The sequence below is a fragment of the Muscardinus avellanarius genome (genome assembly GCF_963383645.1).
Source record: "Muscardinus avellanarius genome assembly, chromosome: 11".
In the NCBI taxonomy this organism is placed as follows: domain Eukaryota; kingdom Metazoa; phylum Chordata; class Mammalia; order Rodentia; family Gliridae; genus Muscardinus; species Muscardinus avellanarius.
Genome location: NC_137797.1, coordinates 22,561,004 through 22,577,725, shown reverse-complemented (window position 1 = coordinate 22,577,725; position 16,722 = coordinate 22,561,004). Strand labels below are relative to the sequence as shown.

At 37.2% G+C, this 16,722-nt stretch overlaps 1 protein-coding gene across 4 annotated transcripts in view; it reads left to right on the top strand.

Moving 5' to 3' along the window:
- Positions 1-16,722, top strand: part of SCYL2 (SCY1 like pseudokinase 2) — a gene marked incomplete at both ends in the record, with an annotated part of 47,204 nt that overhangs the window by 12,147 nt on the left and 18,335 nt on the right. For all 4 annotated transcript variants that reach the window (XM_080706243.1, XM_080706242.1, XM_080706241.1 and 1 more), the window contains 6 exons: positions 5,009-5,153; positions 9,943-10,092; positions 11,956-12,177; positions 13,019-13,135; positions 13,687-13,812; positions 14,995-15,171. In XM_080706243.1, the coding sequence (XP_080562369.1) occupies positions 5,009-5,153; positions 9,943-10,092; positions 11,956-12,177; positions 13,019-13,135; positions 13,687-13,812; positions 14,995-15,171 (937 nt within the window). The remainder of the gene's footprint in view (positions 1-5,008; positions 5,154-9,942; positions 10,093-11,955; positions 12,178-13,018; positions 13,136-13,686; positions 13,813-14,994; positions 15,172-16,722) is intronic.

Below are 16,722 nucleotides of genomic sequence, written 5' to 3'. Positions count from 1 at the left end.
CATGCTACAGTAGTCAAAATGGAAGATGTAAGAGAAGTATGGAATACATTCACTGCCTGAAAGTAGCTGTCTGTACGGTTCTGCTAGAACTTCTTGTCTTCTTTTCATTGATTTGTCATTTGGGGGATCAGTTCTTATGTATTTGTGTATGTAAGTGCTGTTGTAGAATTTTCGTCTTCATTAAGCCCAGTGTGTCAGTCCATAGCTGTCAGCATAGACAGCTGAGGCCGTCTGTGAACCTGAGATTCTCCTGTTTCAGCCTCTCGAGTACTGGGCTCGTAGGTGTGCGCCACCACACCGTGCTGCCTGTGGTGCTTTTAATATTCCTTTAGGTACCCTAGCTTTGAAGCCTTTTCCACATTATTCATAATCTCTTATTCATTTAATTTCTTTCTCCTTAGACTTTATTCTCTTAATATAGATCTTCATCAATTGTTTTGACATTTGTGGTCTGCAGTCTTTAGGATTTTAAGGAAGGGGGAGGAGAGGAACAGACAAGCGAAGGACTCAGTGGGCTGGGCTCTGGCTTCCCATCTCCCTTCAGCCAGGATAATTTTGCTTCTATCAGTTTTTCCTACTGAGTTTCTGAGAAGTTCTTTCATTGGAATCTTCATTAAACTACTCCCCACTCAAAGGCACAGATCCTTTTTTTCAACCCAAAAGAAAAAAAGGCAAAGTTTACCATTAGAAAAACCATGCTAAGCCAGGCATGGTGTTGCATACCTGTAATCCCAACATTTTGGTGGAGGGAGCAGAGACAGGAGGGTCACAGATTTGAGGTTGGCCTCATCAACTTAGTGAGACCCTGTTTTAAAAAATAATAGTGCTGGGGGTGTAGCTTGGAGTTAGAATGCATCTGGGTTCAGTCCCTAGTGTAACACACACACACACACACACACACACACACACACACACGCTACATGCTTTATATTCAACTAATTTAAATTTGGCAATTTAAATGATACTTTAAATTTGACAGTTATATAGAATGGAGAATAAGAGATATTATTTAAACTATGGTTTTAACTGTCAAAACTGAGTTACTTATCATCCTGAATTTTGAGTCCATTTTTTAAAACTCTTCTGTTGTGTCTGCCCAGAAAGATATTCATATATCACTTATTATAAAAATATCCATGTTATTTTAACTTCTATCTGCATGTCTTTTATGTCATAATTACATTTACAAATTTGATAGGACCAGTGTGTTACATTCTTTTCTGTTCCTGTTGCTTCTTTGATAGTGATTAAATTTTTTTTTTTTTTTTTTTTTGGTGGTACTGGGGTTCCTGGAAGCCCTTCTACCTTTGGGCTACACTCCTTGACCTATTTTTTAGTTTTTTATTTGGAAACAGGGTCTCTTAAGCCAGCGAGGCTGACTCCGAACCAGTGCAATCCTCCTGTCTCCGCCTCCCAAGTGCGCGGATTACAAGCGTGCGCCACCACGCCCGGCGATTTAAGTATTTTAAAACTAGAAATTTATTGGTAATTAGAAAGAGATGATTTTAAGGTTAAGACATCTTTATTGTTAGGTTGTAAAAAAGCATCAGTAGATATAGGGACACTTTAGGGAAGAGAAAAATAGCTTCCAGCTTTTTATGAAGTAATACTATTACAGAAAGGGTAATTCAGACAAAATATTGTAGTTGTGATGGATGTGGGGATGACAGAGAAGCAGTAGTTGAAAACAGGTTAAAATAGTGTTTTTTTTCTGGAACACTCTTTTTTGGTTTTTTTTTTTGTTTTTTTTTTTTTTTTTTTTTTGGTGGTACTGGGGTTCCTGGAAGCCCTTCTACCTCCGGGCTACACTCCCAGACCTATTTTTACATTTTTATTTGGAAACAGGGTCTCCTAAGCCAGCGTGCGTGGCTGGCTTCGAACCTGCGCGATCCTCCTGTCTCAGCCTCCCAAGCGCGGGGATTACAAGCGTGCGCCACCACGCCCGGCTGGAACACTCTTTTAATCCCAATAGTTAGAAGGGTGATACAGAAGAATTGCAGGTTTGTGGCCAGCCTCAACTATTTAGTGAGGCCCCTTAGCAACATAGTTAGACCCTGTTTCAAAATAAAAAATAGGGCGCCGGGTGTGGTGGCACACACTTGTAATCTCCATGCTTGGGAGGCTGAGACAGGAGGATCGCACAGGTTCGAAGCCAGCCTCAGCTACTTAGGCTCTCAGCAACTTAGTGCGACCCTGTTTCCAAATAAAATATAAAATGGGTCTGGGAGTATAGCCCGAAGGTAGAAAGCTCCTGGGTTCCATCCCCAGTACCAGCAAAAAATAAAAAAATAAAAAATAGGGCTGAGGGTATAGCTCAGAGGTAGAATGCCCCTGGGTTTAATTCCCAGCCCTGTGTGTGTGTTGGGGGGGGCAAAAAATTATAGGCATGGTGGCACACACCTATTATCCCAGTACTTGGGAGGCTGAAAAAGGAAGGATCTTAGGTTTGAGGCCAGCCTCAACAACTTAGGGAGGCTCTCAGCAGTTTAGTGAGATCCAGTTTTAAAATAAGAAACAAAATAGAGGTATTTTATCTTGGTGAAAGAATGCCCTTGTGTTAAATCCCCAGTACCACCCCCCGCCAAAAAAGAAGCAGTTTTCAAGAACATGAGTAAAAGCAGCAGTGTACTGAGGAAAGAACCTTGAAAGGTAGGGGAAAGACAAAGGAGAGCAATTGTCATATGACTGGAGAAAGCTTGATGACATGTTGTGGAAGCCAAAGGAGAGAGGAAAGGACCCACTAACGCTGGGACGACAAAATGAAAGGAAAAGGACTGAGAAGAACGCCTGGTATTTGGCTCGTGAGAGGTTGTCAGTGACATTTCATCATTTCCATAGGATGGCAGTTTGTAACTAGAAAGCACAAAGGGGCCAGGAGAAGGCATGTGAATGGTCCTGTAGGAGGGACTCGAGGAGGATGGTGGAGGAGATCGTACTGGGGGAAGTTAAGACGTGTTAGATGAGCTGCGCTTTATTGTGAAGTAGAAAGTGCTTACAGGTAAGCAGTTGAGAAAGGGGGCCATGGAATTAGACGTTAAATAGAGGGCTGTGCTCTGAATACATGTTCTTGAAAAATATAGAAGCAGGGTTACAGGGTCCTCTGTGACTTAGCAAAAGAAACCTGTGATGGTCAATGCAGAGTAAAAATTTACCCAGAAAAAAATAGCAAAAGTTCAGATAGGAAAGGTCATTGGGAGAAAGAAAGTAATCCAGTAGAATAAGGATTTAATTTGTTGTGTAAAGATACTGGGAAGCTCAGTTTTGGTGGAGGTTGTGAAAGTAAATAATGCTGGGTGTTGCAGCACACTCCTGTAATCTCAATACTTGGGAGGCTGAGGCCGAAGGATCACAGGTTCAAGGACAACCTCAGCATCTTAGTGAGGCCCTTATTTTCAGAATGAAAAATAAAATAGGGGAGGTGGTGTATCTCAGAGGTTTGTGTTTCTGTGTTCAACCTCAAGTATGAAGGAAAGAAAAAAAGAAAGAAAGAAAGAACTGATAAATAACTATGGTTTGGGTAGGTCGTCCTTGAAAAGATGTAACACCTCTGCTCTATGACTGTAATGATAATAGAAATGAATATTCATCAGACATCATTAGGCCTTAGAGCTTAAAACAAAATCATGTGGATTCTGATGTGACCAAGGATGATGATTTTGGGGTCAAGACAGCAAAAGTATAAAAAAAAAAAAGTTAAAATAATGAGTCTTGGGGAGAATATTTGAGCAACTTTCAGTACTGTTCAACAAAAGAATGCCTGATGCCCCTGTTAGTGAACCGAACAGGACCATGTGACCTTTCTCTCACCCTAAGCATTTCAGCTTCTACCTCAGATATACTGAGCTTTTCCATATGCTTTCTTTTGAAAAATAGGTCCATGGCAGAAAAAGTTATTCAGGTATTAAGAACAACAAAATTCCTACTCGCCATGTAACAGTTACTATCTTGGCCCAGAAGCTTGGTTTAGCCTTAAACTATACTGTTGCTATACTACCCTAAAGTTCTTCATTTCCAGAAATTTTAGGCCCAAGGCCTAAAATGTTAGGGCTTGATTAAAAAAAAAGTGAAAGCAGCTGGGCATGGTGGTGCACACCTATAATCACAGTACTAGGGAGGCTTAGATGGGAGGATTTCCGGCTTGAGGCCAGTTTCAGCAACTTTTGAGACCCTATTTCAAAATAGAAAATAAAGTGGGTTGTGGTGTAGATCAGAGGTAGAATTTTCCTGGATTCAATCTTAGTACCAAAAAAAAAAGAAAAAGAAAAGCTATGAAAGCTATGGACACTTTGTGTGTGTGTGTGTGGGGGGGATGGGGATGGAACCAAGGGGCATTCGACCTCTGATCTACATCCCCTGCCCTATTTTTTTTTTTGTATTCTTTATTTTGAATCAGGGTCTCACTAAGTTGCACAGGGCCTCACTAAGTAAAGCTGTCTGCAAACCGCGATCCTCCTGTCTCAGTCTCCCAAATGCTGGGGTTACAAAGTGTGTGCCACTGTGTCCAGCTTGACACCTTTCAGAATGATATATAAAGTAGATAAAAGCAAAACTGCTTTGAGTAACATCAAGAGCAGGAGACTTGAAGGCATGCCCTGTCCATCTTCCTGAATCTTCTTGCTTCTGAGATATCTCTGGGAAATCTGCAGTTCTTTGAGCAAAATGATACCATAGACATGATACAACATTATTTTAGAAATTTATTGGTTTTTCATAGTGTACCAAGCACTTGAAGAAATACAATCAAAATAATAGTTTTCTTTTCTAACTTTTTAGGTTTTGAAAAGTTTGTCACAGTTTTTTAATACTTAGTTGAAAAGATTGATTTTTCCAGTATGATTCATATAAAAATCCTGACCTTCTTTTGAAGTGTTTTATAATTATGCTGAAATTTATAAATCTCAAAGAGTTTACCTTATCAATAATTTAATAGGACCTCAAATAGTTTATATATATTTGATTTTGATAATGTGTAAACACAATAGTAATGATTGTTTTCTTTTTATAATAGGGATTGTTTGGCCTTCTGTACAGAACCTGTTTTTGCCAGTTTAGCTAATGTTCTTGGTAACTGGGAAAATCTACCTTCTTCAATATCTCCAGACATTAAGGATTACAAACTTTATGATGTAGAAACTAAATATGGTTTGCTTCAGGTATGTATTTTTATTCAACATGTAAAATGAGTTTTTTTCCTTTAAAATTCTGTTTTGACCTTTTCACACATATTAGCCATGTAAACTACTTTATTAAACCTTTAATTCTTGTCACTATTTAAAAAATAATTTCTATGTTCCAGAATCTCTTCTAGAACATAGAAATTTTATTTTGCTATCGTTATTTTGTTATTGTTTTTTGTTATTGTTAGACTTGACACATATTAGCCATGTAAACTACTTTTTTAAAACTTTGATTCTTGTCACTATTTAAAAAATAATTTCTATGTTCCAAAACCTTTTCTAGAACATATAAAATTTATCTTTGTTATTGTTAGACTTAAATTATATTTATTACTGTTATACTTAATTTATATTTTAAATTTATGAAACTGATAATGTTGGTAATCTTTGAGTAGGGGCACTTACTTTTAGATGGGGCAAGTTTCTTTTGATTCTTTTGAATTTAAAATCATGTAAATTTATTTCATAAACAACATTAAACTGGAATAAAATATTTAATAAGGATAAAATATTTTATCTCTAAGAAAAATTTGTGGATACCAAGAGATACTTTTTCATATATGCCTGCTTTTTCAGATTTTTCTTTCCTTGCTTACCAGAATATCTTTAGCTCCAAGAAATAGATTTGTTTGTGAAGCAGATTTGAGTTCCTTGGGGAAGAGATCATTTAATTTATTTGCTTTTTTTGTTTATTTATATATTTTGGTACTGGGGCTTACCAGGGATACTCTACCACCACGCCACATACCCAGCACTTTTTAGTTTTTATTTCGAGACTGAGTCTTGCTAAGTTGGCAGGTCTTGAACTTGTGATCTTCCTGCCTCAGCATAGCTAGAATTATAGGTATGCCTTACATGTCTAGCCATTTTATGAAATTTTTAACAGCTTTATTAAGGTATAGTTTTCTACAGTAAATTACACATATGCAAATTATTTAATCTTAAAAGTTTGACATGTACATACCTATGAAAGCATGACCCAAATCTTCCCCATTCCCGTAAGCTTCCTCCTGCTTCTTGTAATCCTTTCCTTCTGTTTTTTGCAATTTCTCTGTCCCTTGGCCCAGGAATCACTGACCTGCTTTCTCTTAGTGTGTATCAGTTTGCATTTTATAAATGGAATTCTATGGGTGTGTATTCATTTTGGATCTTGCTTCTTTTAACATTGAGATTCACACATTTTGTATGTTATTAATAGTTAATTCTGTGTGTGTGTGTGTGTGTGTGTGTGTGTGTGTGTGTGTGTGTTACTGGAGGTGAAACCCAGGGGCTTTTCTACCTCCAGGCTATCTCCCCGACCTATTTTATGCGTTATTTGGAAACAGAGTCTCGCTAAGTTGCTGAGAACCTTACTAAGTAGCTGAGGCTGGCTTCGAACCTGTGCGATCCTCCTGTCTCAGCTTCCCAAGTGCTGGGATTTCAACCTTGTGCCACCATGCCAGGCAGTTAATTCTTTTTTTAATTGCTGAATAGTAATCCGTTGTATGGATATATCAGTTTGTTTACCCATTTACTTGTTATAGTCATTTGATTTGTTTGTAGATTTTGCCTATTGCAAATAAAGTTGCTGTGAACATTCATGCACATTTTTTATATGGACTTACATTTTTATTTCTTCTGATTAAGCAGATACCTGAGAGTGGACTAGCTAGATCAAATGGTATTTGTATGTTTCACTTTTTAAAGAAACTGACAAAACTTTTCCAAAGTGGTTACACCATTTTTTACTTCTACTAAGAGTATATGAAAGTTCCATTTTTTCATATCTTTTTAAAACTTGCACTGTTTTGCCCTTCTAGTTTTAGCCATCCTAACAGATGTTCACTGGTGTTTCATTGTGGTTTTAATTGTCCTTCCCTGATAGGCAATGGCTTTGGCAGCCTTTTATACGCTGCTTCTCCATCTCTTGGCAAAATGCTTATTCAGATATGTTGCTCAATTTTCTTTTTTGGTGGTAGTAGGAATTGAAGCCCGGGGTGTTCTACCTCCCAGCCACACCCCCAGCCCTATTTTATTTTAATTTGAAACAGGGTCTTACTAGGTTGCTGAGGCTGTCCTTGAACTGGTAATCATCCTGGCTCAGCCTCCCAAGTGCTGGGACTACAGGAATGTATCACCATGCCTGGCTGATATGTTCCTTGATGCACAAAAAATTTTTATTTTGATATAGTTCATTATATATACTTTTCCTTTTGTTGCCTCTGAAACAAGAAATCATTGCCAAATCCAGTGTCGTGAAGCCCTCTCCCTCCATTTTACATCTGATGTATATCCTTCAGAGTTTTTTGTTTGTTTGGCCTTTTTTTTTTTTTTTTCATCCTGAGGATTTGACCCAAGACCTTGCATATGCTAAGCGTGCATTTTACCACTGAGTTATACCCCCAAACCCTGAGTTTATGAGTTTATTTTTATATATGGTATAAGGTAAAGGCCTCACTTTATTCTTTTGTAGGTGGCTATCAGTTTTTGGAGCCCATTCATACCATTGTTGAAAAGTGTGCTCTTTGCTCATTCATTGTCTTAGTACTTGTATCAAAAATCATTGTTGCTGGGCATGGTGCTCACGCTTGTAATCCCCGCGCTTGGGAGGCTGAGACAGGAGGATCGCACAGGTTCGAAGCCAGCCTCAGCTACTTAGTGAGGCCCTTTGTAACTCAGTGAGACCCTGTTTCCAATTAAATATAAAAATAGGTCCGGAAGTATAGCCGGAAACATAGTACTTATATGTAGAAAATAATGATACTCATATAGTTATTAATAATGATAGTTATTTGCAGGAAAAAAAGTTAACTTTGTTTTGTTTTAGCAGTGCTAGGGATTGAACCCAGGGCCTTGAGCATGCTAGGCCAGCCCGTTTAATGACAGTTATTTCTTATTTATTTATTTATTTATTTATTTATTTATTTATTTATTCATTTATGCCCTCACAAGTCTTAAGAAGGACTAGAAGTATAGAACAAAGTTAGGTAGAGGTAGAATAGACTTATGGCAGACTAGAGATTGGGAGTGGTGTATGTTTCCCCATATCTATTATGAAGTTAGGGTGCCACAGTTTGAAATGATCTCCCAACTGGGACTTAAACTAACTCAGTCACTTGCTCAAAGTTGCAAGGATCAAGTGATGAAGTTAGGGACAGGAACCCAGGTATCTTCTAAATTAGAACTCAGTATACTCTATGCTGTTGACTTGCTTTCATGTGGAAAGCTCTAAGTAGGGATTTTTAAAGATAATTCATTCATTTATGCAACAAATATTTGCTGGACAGCCATATGTTTGGCACAGGTCTGGGTACTGAAGGCATAGCACTGAACAAAACAGACAAAAAAAAATTCTGCCTTTTGGAAGCTTGTATTCTCTTAAGGGAAGACAGATTGCATTTGATAAGTGATGTGAAGGAAAAAGAAGTGAAAGGGAAAGAGGAATGATTTGGTTGGGAGAAAAAAGGGACATGCACTTTTGAACAGGGTGGTTAGGAAAAATCTCACTGGAAAGGAGACATTTAAAGGGGAAAAATAATAAAAAGCCATATAGATACTTGGAGGAAAGAATGATATAGGCATAGAAAATCCCGAGTAAAGTCTGAGACAGGATCTTGCATGACATAGCCAAGGAATTAGTGAACTAGCTGTAGTGCTAGAGAGGAGGGAACAAGAACGCCAGTAGTAGCTGCTGTGTTGAGAACTAAACTGTGTAGAAGGCAAGAGTAGAAGCAAAGAGTTGAGGAAGGTAGCTGTCACAGTCCTCTCAGCCAGAGGATGAGAGTCTAGAATGGGGAGGGCTATAAGACTGGATCTTATTCTGACAGTGGAGGTAACAGGATTTATTATAAAAGAAGAGAGGACAGGATAACTCAGTGGTTTTTTTTTACGTACACAGCCAGAACAATGAAGTGGTCATTAATTGATAAGGAAAGACTACAGGAAAAAAAGCATTGAATTCCTGGGAGAAATTTATTCCTCTGAAATTGAAATGCTTATAACAGGGGCAAGAAAACATGAAAATAGTCAGATAATGAAGCCTGGATTTGAACTGAGGCCCAGACTGGAAATATTGGGAAGAGTCAGCATATAGCTTGAAGCTTTTTTTTTTTTTTTTTTTTTTTTTTTTTTGTGGTACTGGGCTTCCTGGAAGCCCTTCTACCTCTGGGCTACACTCCCAGATCTAATACCAAGAAAGCGAGAGTAGATGGCAAATTGTAGAGGTCCAAACATTTTATTCTGGAGGTTAAAGAAATGAGAAGGAACCTGCAAAATAGACTGAGAAGTGGAGTTTGAGGAAAACCAAGGACAGTGGTGTCTGCAAAGTCAGAGAGCATTAGCTTGCCAAAACCATCTTCTTCCTGGAGACAGAAATCCAGCCTTCCATTTGGCTAACAAATTCCATGATAATCTCAGACACAAATACAACTTGTGATCCTTCTGCCTCAGCCTCTCCAGTAGCTAGAATTATGAGCATGCTAATAATTAAGATCTTTAAGAGGTACTTTATTGTTGTAACCAAAATAAATTTTATTTTATTTTATTTTATTTATTTATTTATTTTGGTGGTACTGGGGATGGAAACCTTCTAACTCTGGGTTACACTCCCAGACCTATTTTATATTTTTAATTTGGAAACAGGGTCTCTTAACCCAGCAATGCTGGCTTCAAACCTGTGCAATCCTCCTGTCTCTGCCTCCCAAGCGTGGGGATTACAAGCGTGCGCCACCACTCCTGGCTTAAGTTTTATTTATTATGTAAACATCTAGTCTTTTTTCATTTACAGGTTTCTGAAGGATTATCATTTTTGCATAGTAGTGTGAAAATGGTTCATGGAAATATTACTCCAGAAAATATAATTTTGAATAAAAGTGGAGCCTGGAAAATAATGGGTTTTGATTTTTGTGTGTCATCAACCAATCCTTCTGAACAAGAGGTAATAAAGTTCTAGTCTTTGAATTTTTTTAAAGCCATGAAAATTTATGATTATTTCTAGGGTGGACTAGAGAACTTAGTGTAACCCTGATAAATGTGTACATGTTGGCTATGTGGTAGAATAATATCTTTAAATTTATAGCTTTATGGAAAATGTCTAGTGTTCACCATAATAAAAAATATTCTTAGGTCATCGATTTCACAGAAGTTAATGTTACTTTAGAAAAGGATGCCAGATCTGTTAAAGACATTTGGGAACTATTGGATTAAATAGAATTTTTTTTCCCTCAGAATACCAAATACTGTAGCATATATTTTTAATCTTTAGCAGTATTTCCCCAACTTAATGGACCCATGCTTAGGGAGCATGATAACAACATTAATGATGGCAATGAGAGTTAACACTTATTGAAGCATTTTCTAAATACTTTTTAATGTATTTATACATTTAATCCTCACAACAACTTTATTGGGCCTATGAATAATACAAATGTGTAAGTTTGGCTCAACGAATGATGCCATACACCTGAGTTTAGGTGGGTGGTAAGTGGGAGAGTCAGAATTTGAACTGGGTCTTTCTGTTTCCAACACACTTATTTCTTAGTAATTAGAATACCTGTCTATTCACACTTAGAGAAATGCTGCTTTAGATGAGTAATGTTTGTGTTGATTGATTACTTATGGCTTAGAAGACTTTTTTTGGTGGTACTGGGGTTCCTGGAAGCCCTTCTACCTCTGGGGTACACTCCCAGACCTATTTTATATTTTTATTTGGAAACAAGGTCTCTTAAATCAGTGAGGCTGGCTTCGAACCTGCACAGTCCTCCTGTCTCTGCCTCCCAAACGCGGGGATTATAAGCATGTGCCACCACGCGCGGCCATAGAAGACTTTTTGTGATATGATACTCATTATATTTCAAGTGGGTATTATATGTAGTCATTTAAAAGGCTATAATTTGGCCGAGTGTGGTGGTGCATGCTTTTAATCCCAGTACTTGAGAGGCTGGGATTAAATAGAACTGGGAGGATTGCCAGTTCATGGCCAGCCTCAGTAGTGAGAACCTGTTTTGAAATAAAGAAAAAAAATGTCCTGGGGGTGCAGCTCAGAGGTAGAATGTTCTGGACCAGGTTCCATCCCCAGTACCACAGTAAAAGGCTAGAATTTGATCTAGAACAGATTTGTAATTTTATTTTATATTTTTTCGTGCTAGGGATTGAACTCTGGGATGTTCTAACTCTGAGCTACATCCCCAGCCCTGTATTTTATTTTTTATTTGGAAGCAGGGTCTTTTGAGTCGCCAAGGCTGGCCTCGAACCTTCAGTCTTCCTATTTCAGCTTCCCAATACTGGTAGTACAAGCCTTTGCCACCAGGCCCAGTCAGCTTTGTCATTTAAAACCTATTTTCAGGGGTATCAGAAAGAATTGATATTGATTAAGTGCATACTATGGGTCAGGCACTTGACTTCCATATGTTTGATTAATTTTTACTATAGTCTTTTGAATTTGTTAACTAAATTATGTAGCTAGTTGGTAAGAGAACAAGGTTTTAAACAATAGTCTCTATCCAAGCACATACAACTTGAAGCCTATGGATCCCAGAAGATGAACCAGACTGCATATTCTCATTTGCATTTTGCAGTGATCATTTATCTTCTGGAAGAGAATTCAGTGATCTCAGATATAAGAGAATTCTTATCAGTTTGTGGACTTTCTAGATTTGGGATTTGAGAATTTTAGAATTAAAGGTGATAGTGACATGTTTACTTGTATAACTAGTAAGAATTTAAAGATTGATTGCTTGATAACGGTTTGCTTTCATTTGAAATATTTAATCTGTGTTATTCTTTTTCTGTCTAATTACAGCCTAAGTTTCCTTGTAAAGAATGGGACCCAAATTTACCATCATTGTGTCTTCCAAATCCTGAGTATTTGGCTCCTGAGTACATACTTTCTGTGAGCTGTGAAACAGCCAGTGATATGTATTCTTTAGGAACTGTTATGTATGCTGTTTTTAATAAAGGGAAACCTGTATTTGAAGTCAACAAGCAAGATATTTATAAGAGTTTTAGTAGGCAGTTGGATCAGGTATTTGTCTATCAAAATTTATTTGCATTAAAATTTATCAAAATTTATTATTTCTTAAAATGTCAATATTCTTAGGTGAGTGCCTCATTTTAAGTTATCAGAAGACTGAATTAATAAGAGTAATTATTATAAGTTATGAAGGCTAGTTAAAGTTTGTTACTACCACTTTAATCATGGCATTTACTAGAGTGCCTGGGTATGGTGGCACATGCCTGTAATCCCAGCACTTGGGAGGCTGAGACAAGAGAATCACAGGTTCAAAGCCAGCCTCAGCAACCTAGTGAGGCTCTCAGAAACTTAGCAAGACCCTGTTATTTAATTAATTAATTAATTAATTAATTAATTTTTTTGTTTGTTTTTGGTTCCTGGCAAGCCATCTACCTCCGGGCTACACTCATAAACCTATTTTATATTTTTGTTTGGAAACAGGGTCTCATAAGCCAGCGAGGCTGGCTTCGAACCTGCGTGATCCTCCTGTCTCCGCCTCCCAAGCGTGGGGATTACAAGAGTGTGCAACCACACCTGGCAGCAAGACCCTGTTTTAAAATAAAAAATAAAATGGTGTTGGAGGTAGAGCTTGGAGGTAAAATGCCTCTGGGCCAAATCCTTAGTAGTACCACAAACAAAGCAAACAAAAAAACATAAAAACCTGGGTGTTTTAGGAATGGAAATAGTTTCAGATATTAAAAACAAGTATTTTAGTTATTTTGCAACAGTAAAGTTAGCATATTGTTCCATCTAAAAATTGCTGAATAAAATTTAAAAAGACTTTTTGAACTATTAATAGAAATGCCTGTTTTTGAATATTTTATACTCATTTGCTGTTATCACTTTTGAATAGTTGAGTCGTTTAGGATCTAGTTCGCTTACAAGTATACCTGAGGAAGTCCGTGAGCACGTGAAACTATTGCTCAATGTAACTCCAACTGTAAGACCAGATGCAGATCAAATGACAAAGGTAAGTACGCCAAGATTGCTACCGAAGGTGGAGGGAACAACAGGAACAGAAGTTCCATTGAGTTCTTAAAGCAAGATTTAGTCCCCACATCACATTTTTGTTTTTGAATGTGTTACTCATTCAATATCTTTTCATCTTAAACAGCATAATTTATGTACATAAATCCTGTAATAGAAAAGTAAAAATTCAAATAAATTGAGTCCTAACAGTTGAAATTAGATATGCAGACATTCTGGACTTTAGAATCATAGCCCTCTGTTTTACTCATAGAAGCATGGATTTTAATAAATAAGTGGTATTCCTTATGCCTTCAGGATTTTTACTCTTCAATACTTTAGACTTTTGTAAAGTACTGTTGTACAACCAACTCAGTTATTCCGAAGGTTTCGACTTGAAAAATAATTAATATCTTATTCTGATTTTTAGACTTAGAATTTTTATTAAAATGATTTTTATCTTGCTAAATATTTTTCACCATATTGTGACAGTTTCAGATATGAAAGGTGCTTTAAACTTAATATTTATCAAAATAAATTTTTCTTTATTTTTAGATTCCCTTCTTTGATGATGTTGGTGCAGTAACACTTCAATATTTTGATACCTTATTCCAAAGAGACAATCTTCAGAAATCACAGTTTTTCAAAGGACTACCAAAGGTCCTACCAAAACTGCCCAAGGTTTGTTGTTGATCAGTTTTTTTATTGTAGTCAGAATTTTTAAAATTTAAAGCTTACTTTGACTTAACTAGAATAATTTTTCCAAATAATATAACTTTTGTCTTAGAGAAGTAAATAACTATAAAAGGCTGCAGAATGAAGCCAAAAGTTAAGATTTGGTCTAAAATTAAACAGGATTTTAAAAACCAAAAGGGTGTTTGCTGTGTCCAGGCAACAGTTGGACATTAAATGTCAGAAGTCTGTAAACTGTCCTTTTGGGGTGGTGGTGCACACCTGTAGTCCCAGTACTTGGAGGCCAAGATAGAAGGATCACAGGTTTGAAGCCAGTGAGATACTTGTCAACTTAGTGAAACCCTGTTTTAAAATAAATTTAAAAAGGGCTTTCTGGGCTTGGTGGCACATGCTTGTAGTCCCAGTACTTGGGAGGCTGAGCCATAGCCCAGGGGTAGAACGCTCCTGGGTTCAATCCCTGGTACCATAAAAAACTGTGGGGAGGGATGCTGGGGGTGTAACTCGAGGTAGAATGCCTCTGGATTCAATCCTCAGTACCCCTTCCCCCAATAAAAAGAGTTCTATAGCTGTCACTGTGGTGATCTCTTCCTCATCAGAGTTAAGGGGATATTTTTGTATTGATGCTAGCCTTTCTTAATCCCTTTAACTCCTCTCTGACTCATTGAATCCTGGATATAAAGTAGGCTAAAAGATGTTGGTGAATGCAAAGGAAGGCACAGCTTGTAAAACTAGTAATTCCTAGTTGTAGAAATGTTCAGTGTTTATCAGCCACTGATTATTTGTCTGGCCCTTTACTTAAGTGGAGAGTAAAAAGGAAGCATGAAATACTGTCCCTGCTTTCAAGACCATTACAGTCAATGTGAGTAGGGTTAAGGTGCATGAAACAAAAATTAACATGCAGGGTAATGTCAGGTCATATGACATGAATCATAAGGAAGGACTGAAGAGATGACTAGGGAAGATTTCCTAATGATAGGGTGACCATATAGCCCCCCTACCTATGACATTCGTAATTAATGCTCTTTGTTTTGGCATAATTTGCAAGAATATCCCAATTTTTCCTAGTGCATATATCAATTTCAGCTATAAGTTCTATGGTCATCTTACCTTCATTATTAATACTAAAGACTTGAATAAATTTTGGTTTTATAAAACATCTTTGCCTTTCAGCGTGTCATTGTGCAACGAATTTTGCCCTGTTTGACTTCAGAATTTGTAAACCCCGACATGGTACCTTTTGTTTTGCCCAATGTTTTACTGATTGCTGAAGAGTGCACCAAAGAAGAATATGTGAAATTAATTCTACCTGAACTTGGGCCTGTATTTAAACAACAGGAGCCAATCCAGGTACGTTATAGATATTTTTGCATATTTTTCTTATCTTGTTGATGATAATGACTACGACTGAAAACAGAAGAAATGAATAATGTCTTTAAAAATTGAGGTAAAGTTAGAGCATTCTTTTGTATTAGTCTGCTAGTTTTATATAAAGCTATTTGAACTATTCCTAAAATTATATTTGAACTTTGCAAGTAAATATTATGGCTCTATAAGTTACTGTCTCTGAAAATAAATTGCATCAAAATTTTATATTTGTTATTCTGTTCCCAAGTGACTTCATACAGTTATAGGCCGGGGAAAGAAATACTAATTTTTCTGCTACACTTTTAAGTATTTTTGTTTGTTTTGTTATTCTGGTGGTTAATTTGTAGATGATTTGTGCCAGTTGATTCTCTTTATTATTTATGTATTAATTAATACTTTATTTAGAAGAGGAAAGTGAGCACTTAGAGCACCATGGAAATAATGGCTATATGTATTATTAAATGAAAAATATAATCCTTTTTAGGTAGACTTCATTACAATACATATATGCCAGGTTCAAGTTCATCTTGGATTTCAGAGTGTGGCCACATATCTGGATTTGATTTTGAGCTTTTTTATCTTCTTACTAGAAGTGTGACTTGATTTAGTTGTTAGTATCTTAAAACTTCCATTTCCTGCTGGCCGTGGTGGCCTACGATTGTAATCTCAGTACTTGGGAGGCTGAGACAGTAGGATCACAGGTTCACGGCCAGCCTCAGCTACTTAGTGAGGCCCTTTGCAACTTAGTGAGACCCTGTTTCAAAATAAAGAATAAAAAACAGAGTTGGGGTTGTAGCTTGAAGGTAGAAAGCCCCTGGGTTCAATCCCTGGTACCACCAAAAGCAAAACAAACAACAGAACTCATTTCCTCATTTCTAAAATGAAAGGGGTTATTGAGATGAAATTTCCTAGAACTTACGTGTTTCTGTCACTGTATGGATAGTAGCATATTAGTCACTATCAGCCATCTGATGTAATGGTGATATAACTGTTTGTAGTCCTTCCCTTGAGAAGAAGAGAAGGCAGGCTGGCAAGAGTTCTCTTTGGCCTAGGGAAAGAACAAGGGAGGATGCAGTAGGCTTTGCTGCATGGCTCCCCACCAGTGGCCAGAGGATTAGGAGGGAAGGTTGGTAGTTACATGTTTTCTGTTCTGTGGATCAGTCAAGATGGTTTTCAATGAAACCTGTAATCTAAGTTATTTACCCCCATTGTTTGTTCTTTCCCCCCCTTAGTTGCTGTTAGAAATTCTTTCTGAAGCTTCAAACTGAGCATATATAAAATTAAGTATTCTGCATAACTAGAAGGGGCAGTTTGTTCCTTATAATTTTGGTACATGGCAGCAACTAGGTAAAAATAGAAATGAATATTGGGAACAATTAAAAATACTTCTTTCTAGAATCTTTCCTTACAGACCTTTTTATTTTTATACCCTCCTCTTGAACTTCTGAGAGGCCAAGTTATGGAATTCACTTATGTCAGACACCTGACTTCGCTGGCCTCAGGCTTGTATTTTTTTACCCAGTAGCTTTCCAG